The sequence below is a fragment of the Meleagris gallopavo genome, unplaced genomic scaffold (assembly GCF_000146605.3).
Source record: "Meleagris gallopavo isolate NT-WF06-2002-E0010 breed Aviagen turkey brand Nicholas breeding stock unplaced genomic scaffold, Turkey_5.1 ChrUn_random_7180001955706, whole genome shotgun sequence".
NCBI classification, from domain to species: Eukaryota; Metazoa; Chordata; class Aves; order Galliformes; family Phasianidae; genus Meleagris; species Meleagris gallopavo.
In genome coordinates, this window is record NW_011216424.1 from 42,302 (window position 1) to 52,410 (window position 10,109).

General features: G+C 59.8%; 2 protein-coding genes across 17 annotated transcripts; one reads left to right on the plus strand and one right to left on the minus strand.

Moving 5' to 3' along the window:
• The first annotated feature begins 24 nt into the window (after positions 1-24).
• GPAT2 (glycerol-3-phosphate acyltransferase 2, mitochondrial) lies at positions 25-8,760 on the plus strand. Of its 16 annotated transcripts, none has more exons than XM_019611784.2 (23): positions 25-43; positions 815-857; positions 1,891-1,948; positions 2,208-2,321; positions 2,397-2,470; positions 3,614-3,724; positions 3,975-4,103; positions 4,908-5,007; positions 5,079-5,215; positions 5,379-5,478; positions 5,724-5,930; positions 6,016-6,126; positions 6,365-6,447; positions 6,533-6,639; positions 6,814-6,884; positions 6,988-7,252; positions 7,323-7,471; positions 7,558-7,635; positions 7,777-7,896; positions 7,989-8,109; positions 8,319-8,372; positions 8,470-8,525; positions 8,601-8,760. In XM_019611784.2, the coding sequence occupies exons 3-23, from the start codon at positions 1,946-1,948 to the stop codon at positions 8,715-8,717; spliced, it is 2,307 nt and encodes a 768-aa protein (XP_019467329.1). In that variant the 5' UTR covers positions 25-43; positions 815-857; positions 1,891-1,945; the 3' UTR covers positions 8,718-8,760. The 16 variants fall into 16 exon arrangements, with proteins under 16 accessions (XP_019467329.1, XP_010726507.1, XP_019467332.1 ...); XM_019611783.2 differs by lacking the exon at positions 25-43 and adding an exon at positions 279-405; XM_019611785.2 differs by lacking the exon at positions 25-43 and adding an exon at positions 348-364.
• Positions 8,756-10,104, minus strand: FAHD2A (fumarylacetoacetate hydrolase domain containing 2A; the record flags this gene model as incomplete). The annotated part of the gene is made up of 6 exons (XM_010728220.2): positions 8,756-8,890; positions 9,179-9,266; positions 9,347-9,455; positions 9,520-9,682; positions 9,765-9,824; positions 9,901-10,104. Coding segments are annotated over 6 exons (687 nt in total), but the record flags the coding sequence as incomplete, so codon positions are not given.
• Positions 10,105-10,109: the final 5 nt, after the last annotated feature.

A 10,109-nucleotide genomic window follows, 5' to 3' on the forward strand; every position in this document is an offset into this window, starting at 1 on the left:
TGAGTAGGTCCATATGGGGCCTGCATGGGACGTGTGGGGCTGAGTAGGGTCCATATGGGGCCTGCATGGGACGTGTGGGGCTGAGTAGGTCCATATAGGGCCTGCATGGGACGTGTGGGGCTGAGTAGGTCCATATGGGGCCTGCATGGGATGTGTGGGGCTGAGTAGGTCCATATGGGGCCTGCATGGGACATGTGGGGCTGAGTAGGCCCATATGGGGCCTGCATGGGACTTGTGGGGCTGAGTAGGTCCATATGGGGCCTGCATGGGACTTGTGGGGCTGAGTAGGTCCATATGGGGCCTGCATGGGACGTGTGGGGCTGAGTAGGTCCATATGGGGCCTGCATGGGACGTGTGGGGCTGAGTAGGGTCCATATGGGGCCTGCATGGGACGTGTGGGGCTGAGTAGGTCCATATGGGGCCTGCATGGGACTTGTGGGGCTGAGTAGGGTCCATGTGGGACCTGCGTGGGGCCTGCATGGGGTCTGCGTGGGTGAGGTCCCTACTCCCTGTGGGACTCACGTAGGCCCGATCCCCCCCTCTGGGGTCTGTTGGGTCTCTTCCTCCCACATGGTTCTGCGGGGTCTGTGCGGTGTGGAAGGGAACCGTGCGGGGCGGGACCCCCAGCCAGAGCCCTTTGGGACCCATATGGGGTGGGTTTCCAAACCCACAAGACCCTGTGGGCCCGTGGAGATGAAGGAGCCCGTGTGGGGTGGGGAAACCCCGAGGCCCCGTGTGCTCATGGGTGCCCCGTGCTGGCAGCCCCCTCCTCAGGACCGACCCCATCCAACCGCTGCCTTCACCTCTCCCCCAGCTGCAGGGTGCGGGACCCCCCCTCTGGCACAGCGTGGCTGCAGGTGAGTGTCCCCGTGGCACAAAGATGGGCCGTCCCCATTCCCTGCATCTCCATGTACCCATTGTCAGCACCCGGCCAGGTTCCGCCATGGGCCCCCCCAGCTGGCCCAGCACATGCTGACATCAGCCCTGTTCCTCCTTTTCCCTCCCGTTTCTCCCATTTTCCCCCCGCTGCATTTGACAAACAGGTTGTTTTTCTACGAGCGAGCGCTTGTAGGTGCCAGGAGGAGCCTCGCTGAGTGCTGATTCCTGGAATGAAATGACTTTAAAATCTCCGCTCTGAAGCAAAGCGGGGGAAGGAGTGTTTTGCAGCCCCCGCTGGCTGCGCCGGCTCCGCCAGAGGGGTTTGTTTTGGGGCATGTGAGCGGCCCCAGGCCATCGCCCCGCTCTTCTTGGCACCTATGCACCTCATTAGCAGCGAGCGGCTGCGGTGGTTTATTTTCCTGCCGTGTTTTTTGGGGGTCTCTCCGTGTTTGGGGATTTCCAGGAGCAGCAGTGGGACACTGGGCAGGTGTTGCTGCTTGACCTTTCCCATTGGGGCTGTCGTTGTGGGGTTGGATTTGGGCATGGTGGAAAGCAACACCGCTCCAGGTGCCCCCAACCCTGCCAGGGCTGGAGGGGATCTCTGTGTCTCGGGGAGAACATAGGGGTTTTGGGTGCAGATTGGCATCGACTTGCTTGGGGGAGGAGAGTGTGGGAGGGAAAAGTCAATTGCAGCTGTGCCGGAGCTATCTTACAAAGAAGAAATTCTTTTCCCGAGGGCTTTTGGCGCATTGGCTGCTGTTTCTCCCCCTCCTTTCCCTCCGCAGAACAACTCATCTCCCCACCGAGGAGCACCTCCCTTCCTTTCAGGTGCCTGCAGTGGGGAGAGGGCCTCAGTACCTCCTTCCTATGCCCTGTGGGTCCCACCCTGTTGCCCTCCCATCCCAGTTATGGGGGAAGAGGCTCCTGGCTGCTCTCGTGCTCTCTGTGCTGTGAGATGTGGATGAGGTGCACATACCCACGTATCCCAGCGCTCTGCTCCTGTCTCCTCAGCTGAGCTCTGCGGGCCGTGCCAGATACGTCTCTGAGGGCCAGCTCCTACCAGTGCATGGTGAGCACCCCGGGGTGCTGGTCCTGCCCTGTCCGGTCCCCACACTCGTGCAGTGACGGTGGCACAGACACATTGGTGATGAGCCCGGGGGGGATGGCACCAGCAAATAGCACCTTTGTTTCTCCCTAGGGAGCCCAGCAGCGGGGCTTCCCTTCTCCCCCGTGGGAATGCATTTCGGGCACCTTCGGCCACACTTCATTATTTCCAGGTGAAGGATGTCTCATGCCATCCCTCCCCTTATACTTCTGCCTCTTTTCAGATGAAGGCCTGGTTCTCTGAGTCAGGGCAAAGAGTGGAAGTTTTCATCCCCTCTCGGCGCTGGTTCCGGCCACTCATGGGGCGCTGCTGCCAGGCCTGCACCCCGAGGAGCTGGGTGAGCCCAGGTTTGGCTGAGGGCTGCTGTCTCCTCCAGCCAAAGCCAAGTCTGACCTCCTTGCTGTGCTCCCAGGATGGCTTCTACCACGCGCATCTCTCCTCCCTCGGCTTCTGCAGTGCCACCTGGGTGACGGAGGAGGACACCAGGTGAGGTCAAAGCCCTGTGCTGAGAGTGCTGGGCAGAGCAATCATTCCAAATTTTGTTCTTTCTTTGTGTGAATTAAGTTACTCTGTGGCACTGGAGCGTGGGGATGCCTCTCTGTCACACTTGCTCACTAATTAGCAGTCATGCTAACTATTTTCTGAATGGTAGGCACGTCTCCAAGTGCAGAGCACTAATGACAGCAGAGAGGAAAGGGCTTGGTCTGTTCCTCTGCTCACTGTCACCCTTACGGCCTCGAGAGGCAGCCAGCCGCAGTGTCAAGGGTTTGTGAGTTTTGAAATCAACACTTGGACTCTTGAAGCTGTTGGGAAGAGCCTGAGAAGGGGCAGGGGGTGTTTTGTTCTCCCTTTGGGCTCTGGCACAAGGAAGATTTCATGCATGCTGGACCAGCTTGCTCCCAGCCCCCATGTGGGTCCTCCTCCCCACGGCCCAGCGCTGGAGCTCAGCTGTTGTGATGCTGATGTGGCTGCTCTCCTGCAGTTATCTGGTTTTTGAGGTGCTGGACTCCCCTGCTTCCTCTCCTTTTTCGAGCAGTCCCTGGTGGTTTGGCAGTTTTGTGCTGTGTTTTTTTCCAAACCGGGTCACGACGCTCCCTTCTGCTTGAAATATCCCAGCTCCCAGCTTTCAAACTCTTTGAATAATTCATCTCCGCTCAGTGTGCCTCAGGAGCTGCGGGATGCTGAAGAGAGGCTGGAGATGGGAGGCTGTGAGCAAGAGCAGATACAGGTATCAGTCCCCGCTTCGCTGCCTGAGCGCCTCACAACAGCTTCCTGTGCACTGCAAAGCTCAAAGCCTCAGTTTCACCCCTCTCTGACCCGGTGGTCTTTGTCTAGCTTGGATGTGGGGCACATCTGGGGAAGTCCCAGCTTGGGATGGAGCATTGCTGCTGCTGGCAGGGGCTGTGTGCTGAGCGGGCTGTCGCTGGCAGCAGTAGCTTTGGGGAGGCTGCCTGGTGCCTGGAGAGCTTCCCTTGCATCCCGAAGCCGCCAGAATGTTCCCAGCACGTTTCCCCAACTGTAAGATGGGAACCAGAACCTCAAACGCTCGCCAAGAGCATGTGTGTGGGAGGCTGACGCAGTGCCGGCACCCTGCGGGCGCTCACGGTGCTCACCGCTCGTCTCACCCAGGTACCGGGGCTGGCTGGTGCGACGGATCTGCTGCATCCTGGCTGTGGGCAGCTGGAAAGTGCTCACCAACACCCCCGGGGACCTCCTGGAGAGAGTCTGCAGCAATAAGAGGTGTGTGGGGACGGCTCTCTGCTCCCCTTCGGTGCCACCCCCATGGGGTCCTCACACGGGGCTGCTCCGTGCCGCACAGCGCTGGGTGACGTGGCCTCGTCAGGCACCTGTCACCTCCACCCTTGTCAGTGCTAATTATACAGCACGGGGTTGGCAGCCGGTACATTGTAATTACTGTAATCCATAGCTGGTTTTTTGTCTTTTGCTGAAAAACGTGTTAACCCCTTGCTCCCACCTCATCTCCATGCAGAGTGCAGGACGTTGCTGCCAGCCAGGCATGCAGCTGCAGAAGGGACAGCAAGTTCCAGCAGCAGTGCAAGGAGAAAGTCCTCGGGATCCTGGCGAGGATCCAGGCCCCGCTCTGCTTCCCCATGCTCAGGTGGGTGTGGGCCCTGGGTTGGGGGTTCCAGCTCCCAGATGGGTCATTCCCAGCCCCACTCTCCCTTATCCTTCAGTTTGTGCAGAACCCCATGCGTGGGAATTTGCTACTCACACAGCCCCGTGGGGATATTGTCCCCTCTGTAGAGTGGAGTGCAACATCAGGGGAAAGAGGGGGAAAACGGCCATGCTGGGGGGATGGAAAGCAAAGCAAAGCAAAGCAAAAGGAAATTTTTCTTTCTAAGCTCTTTTTTTTTTCTTTTTCCTTTTTACCTCCTGTCATTGAGAAATTGGCAATTAAAGGTTGCATTGTAGCCTAATTGCTTGTCTGATTGAGCTGTAATAAAAGAACACTCTGAGCAGTCTGAAGTATTTAAAGGGAAGAAATTACCCGGGGGATAAAAGCATTCGGATCCTTCCCGTAAGCGGCGTGCGGGAGGACGGGGAGATGGAGGGGTAATTGATTTCAGCTTTTGTTGCTGGGGGAGAGGGGGTGGTCTTGTCACATCCAGCCTTTAATGTTTTAACTTAATTTATAATAAAGCTGTTTATTTGCTTCACGGGAGCTGAGCAGTGAGATGAGGAGTCGACGCTGTGCAGTAAGCCATCTTGCACAGCCCCGTTTGGTACTCAGATGGGGGAACTGAGGCAGGGGATGGTGCAGTGATGGGGAAAGGACGTGCCCACAGCCCTGGCTGGTGATGGGTGCTGTCTCGTTGCCTGGCTGAGGTTTTGGAGGGCTTTGGATGCAGCCCATGGCCCCATAGAGCTGCTCACCCCTGTGCTGTGCCTCTTTTCCCTGCAGGCTGTGCTGCTGGGCCCTGCTCCGCTTCCTGAGCCGCCTCTTCCTCAGTGTGCAGCTGCACCGGGGGCAGCTGGAGATGGTGCTGAGGGCTGCCAGGACGGTGAGGAACCTGACTGCCTGCTCCTGGCACACTGCAGTGCCGAGCTCTCACCACATCCTCCATCCCCACAGCCCAGTGTGCCGCTGGTTTTCCTCTCCACCCACAAATCCCAGGTGGACGGGCTGCTCCTCTCCTTCCTCCTCTTCTCCCAGGGCCTGGGGGTGCCCAGGGTGATGGTGGGCAATTTGACCTGCAGCCCTCGCCTGCGGTAAGGCATGGGGAATCCTCGTCCAGCTGGCATGCGGCTGCTTCCCCACCTGGGGTGAATGCAGCTGTGCACACCAAGCTGGGCTAGCGACTGGGAAGGGCGCAGGGTTGGCAATGGGGACACAGTCTTGTGCAGGCACTCATGGTGGTTTCTTCCCCTGCAGGGCCTTGCTTAGCTGTTTGGGAGCAGTTTTCCTGCCCACGAGGATGGAGCAGGCTTTGAGTGACCAGGATGGAGAGCTCCCAGCAGCTGTGCTGGCCTCGGTATGTCTCACCCTGGTGTTCCCCCAGTGCTGGGATAGGAATCAGAATGGTTGGGTTGAGTTTGAGATCATCAATTCCAACCCCTGTCCCCCAAAGCTCTCAAGGTGCTCACTGAGGCCATCTTGGGCTCACAGACAGAAGGGCAAAGCTGCCAGGCCACACTAAACCCCCAGAAATGGGTGGTGGCAGCTCCCACAGGCTCCTATGGTGCCACTGTCAGCCCCAGCTTTACCCCTCTGCTCCAGTATGTCGAGGAGGTGCTGAGGAGCCAGCAGCCTCTGGTGGTCTTCCTGGAGGAGCCCTGTGCCCTATGGCACCTCTCCGTCCCGGCCCGTGCATGGCTGGCCCCGCTGTACCGCGCTGTGCGGGATGGTGCTGTGCCTGACATCCTCCTGGTCCCTGTGGGCATCGCCTACGACCAGACTCCTGACAGATTCTGCAGGGATGGAGCGGTGAGGCTGCACGCAGCACCCCAGCTGGGAATAGGGGCATCCCTTCTGTCAGCCCTCATTAATGCTGCCTTCCCTCTCCCCCCAGCACGGTGCTCAGCCCCTCAGCCTCGGGGCCTGCCTCTGGGCTGCGTGCCGAGCTCTGTGCCGATGCTTCGGCTGCGCTCGTGTGGACTTGGCCCAGCCCTTCTCCTTGCAGGTACAGTGGTCTGGGGTCCACCTGGGGCTCTTGTGGTAGAGCTGGCTCCCAGAGTCCAGCCCAGTCCCGGGGGACGTGCTGCAATACTTTGGGCTGTGTGAGCCTTGTGGAGTTTTACAGAGGGGCTTGGGGTGCTCGGGGGATTTGCAGAGATCCCATGGGGCACCTCTTGGAGGGACTGAAAGCAATGAGTCAGTTGTGGGCTGTAGGCATTCATGGGCTCTCTCCTCCTCTCCAGGAGTTTGTGGCACAAAGCCTCACCTGCTGGAGCAGCACGGGGAAGCCACTGGAGGAGCTGCTGCCCACCATCCTTGGTGTGCCGTAAGCCGGGGGAGCAGTGCCTTGCCCTCAATGCCTGTTTGCAGCCCCGCTTTCTCACCTCTCTCTCTATTTCCTATGGCTCCAGACAGCCGGTTTACAGCAGGGCAGATGGTCCGGAGCACAGAATGATCACCAGCTCGGAGGCAGAAGAGGAAACGATGGTGACAAAGCTGGGCCTGCACGCCCTGAGCGGTACGGAGCTCTGGGGAAGGGCATGGGAATTCAAAGGACTGCATGTCCCCACTTCCTCTATGACTGACAGCAGCCATGCTGCCGTTACTGCTCATTTCCATGTGTGGCTGCTGCGTGGCAGCACCTGCACTGGAAACAGAGCACAAACAGCAGAGTGCCTCTCGCTCCTCGCAGATGCCATCGCGTGCTCTGCTGTCACAGCTGTCGGGATCACATCGGCGCTGCTGCTGCACAAGCACCGCAAGGTGAGGCAGAACCCTTTGGGGTCCCAGCTTCATCTGCTGCTGGAGCAAGCTTCCAGGCCTACCCCTTGTAGCTCCTGGCCAGCTCAGCCCCCTCTTCCTGCAGTGTGTGCGACTCTCCCAGCTCATGGCAGACTTTGCGTGGCTGCTGGAGGAGACGCTGCTGCGGCAGCATGACGTGAGCTTCTCGGGGCAGCTCCGTGCCCTGGTGCTGCACAGCTTGACCCTGCTCAGAGCCCACCTCACCCTCTATCATCTTGCACCCCTTGGTGATATCATGGTGGTCGTCAAGGACTCAGCAGAGACGCAGTGGGAGCTGAGCCGCCACAGTGCTCAACTTGTGCCTGTCTTTGCCAGTGAGGCAGTGGGAGGTGAGCAGCGGGGCAGTGGGGGTCCCTGCGTTGGGCAGCAGTGATGCTGCTTACCATGCTGTGCCCACAGCCTGTGCCATCCGTGCCCTGCTGCTGGAGCTGCTGCCCTTTGTGGGGGAGGCCCCCTGCCCCTCCGGCATCACCTTCAGTGAGGACGAGCTGTACCACAAGATCCTGGCACTGCTGCAGCTGCTGCCCCCCAGCCTGCTGGGGCTGAAGGTAGATGCAGGTGGCACTAGGGCTGCCAATGGCATGTGGAGGTGGCTGTGGCTGCCCAGCTCCTTGCCACCCCCCTCTCCCTGCAGCCCTGCCAGCCCCTTGACTGCCAGAGCCAGGATGTCTTGGACAAGCTCACACTGTGTGGGCTGCTGGAGACTGAAGAGGTGGGTGCCCTCCAGTCCTGGTTGGGAAGGGAACAAGGGACTGTGGCACGAGTCCACTGCTCCCCTGGATCGGGAGGTTTGCCTTGAGTAGAGGTGAGGGGATGGGGACATGCAGTGCCAGCCCAAAGCTTTGCTCTGCAGGAGGGTGAGCACTGTCTCTGTGATGTGTCCTCACGGCGATGCAGCAGGACACTGCCTTGGACTGACCTGGACTTCAGTGACAGCGACAGCGATGACAACCACCGCAAACGCTGCTTCAGGGTATGCAGGGGCTCCCTGCTCTGTGGCCCTAGGATGCCTTGGGGCACTGAAGCTTAACAAACTCATTGAAAATCTGGCTCTTTCCTCTCCAGATCTGCGAGCCCAAAGACTCACCCGGCTTTCTCCTCTTCTTCTGTCACCTCCTCAGCCCTGTGCTGGCGACCTATGTGCGAGCAGTGGCTTTCCTGGAGCAAAACAGCTGGCCCCAGCCTGGTAGGACTGCCCCTGAACCTCCCACATGACCCTAGGCCACCCGTTTTGCCCCCATATCACCCCCACTCAGCTCTGGGGGAGAGTGAGGCACACTTGCACTCGTATCTTCAGCTTCTCGCTGAAGCTGGAGGGGGCTGCGGTGCTGTGGAGTTGTGGGGGGTCATTGAGGTTTTCTCCCCACCCCAATGCTGATCCTGCTCTCCCTTCAGAAGCAATGTGTGCATGTGCACTGCAGCAGTTCCTGGCAGAGGAGGACGGTTTGGGTGAGTAGGAGCATGATGCTGGGGGGTCCTCACTCCCCGGCTGGGCTGTGGGTGGAACTGGGCTGGGGGGCACCTTTGAGGATTTCTGTCTTTCCAGAGTGCCCCACGTGGAGCCTAGTGCTGAGCACACTGCAGAGCTTCAAGAACATAGGGGTGAGTGTAGGTGGGGGGGGACTCTGCCCCCATCCCCATCAGCAGTCTTGCAGGTGACACCCCCAACCCCCCCAGGTGCTGAAGGAGATGCCGAGCCCTTTGGGGCCCCTTCTGCACCTCGTGCAGCCATTCAGCTCCAGTGAGGGCCAGGGGAAGCTGCGAGCTTTCCTTGAGCAGTTCATGCAGCTGTAGCCACCAACCATGCAGAGCAATAAAGCCGGGAGCAGCAGCTGTCTCCTGGTGCAGATTTATTGAGAGCCATCGTGGCAAGGCACAGGAGGTCGGAGGTGGAGGCTCGGTCCTCACACCACTTTGTTGCAGATGGTGCCCAGTTCCTCAATCTCGCACTGCACCTCGTCACCTTGCTGCAAAGGTGGGAGATGCTGCAGCCCCATTCACATGGCAGCTCCTTCTGCATCCCCACAGGGAGGATGGATGGGGAGGGGACTGCAGGGGGAGAGCAGCAGCAGGGTTTTCTACTTCCAGCAGGAGTTGGGAACCCAGAAAGGGGAAATTTGGGTTGCTGAGGAGGTTGGTGACAAGGGACAGGGAGGGGAACACATGAAGCTGAAGTGCTAACCTGAGAGGGAACCGTTCTTGTTCTGCCAAACTGACCCACCCGGCCCTATGTAGTGACCTCACCCCGTGCTCACCTTGAGAAACACAGGGGGCTTCCTGAAAACCCCCACGCCAGGAGGGGTTCCTGTCAGCAGGACATCCCCAGGGCGCAGCGTGACAAACCTGCGAGGCACAGGAGGTGTCAGCTGGTGTCCCCCCAGCATCCGGAGAACCAGGATGCTGCCCCCCCCAGTGCTACATACTGGGACACCCAGGCAACGAGCTGGGGCAGCCTGAAGACCAGCTGGTTGGTGCTGCTGCTCTGCATCAGCTGCCCGTTGACCCTGCAGCGGATGCGCAGGTTGTGGACATCTGCAGAGGAGATTCGTCATCTCATGGAGCTGGAAAAAAGCCTCCCGCTCTGCCCAACCCCCACCTGTCACTGAGTCCTTGGTGACGATAGCCGGCCCTATGGGACAGAAGGTGTCAAAGGTCTTCCCCAGCAGCCACTGCCTCCCATTCCTTCGCATCTGCCAGTCCCGGGCACTGACATCGTTGGCCACAGTGAAGCCCACAATGTGCTCCATAGCCTCCGATTCCTGAGGGGCACAGGGACCCACTCAGCCAACAGGATGGGGACACAGCAGGGCTGGATCCCAGAACACCCTGAGAAAGCGTTACCTGGACGTGCCGCCCCGTCTTCCCGATGATGGCAGCCAACTCCACCTCCCAGTCCACCTCCTGGGGGAGAAGACGGCATGCAGGGGGGCTGGGCCGGGCCGTTCCCTGCAGGGGGAGAGGGCCCGCGGGCACTCACGCTGCTCTCGGCCGGGTGCACGATGTCATCGAAGGGCCCGGCGATGGCGCTGGGGAACTTGCTGAAGATGAGCGGCTCCTTGGGCACCTTGACGTCCTGCTCCAGGCAGTGGTCGCGGTAGTTCAGCCCCACGCAGATCACCTTCTCGGGGTCGTCGATGGGTGCCAACAGCCGCAATCCCGCCCGGGGCAACCGGTGCCGGCCCGAGG

Bases quoted from the DNA above. Each gene is read 5' to 3' on its own strand.
- GPAT2 (XM_010728205.3), top strand. The intron at 858-2,207 runs GTGAGTGTCCCC...GCCTCTTTTCAG, and splicing joins CTGGCACAGCGTGGCTGCAG to ATGAAGGCCTGGTTCTCTGA. The intron at 8,110-8,318 runs GTAGGACTGCCC...CTCTCCCTTCAG, and splicing joins AAACAGCTGGCCCCAGCCTG to AAGCAATGTGTGCATGTGCA.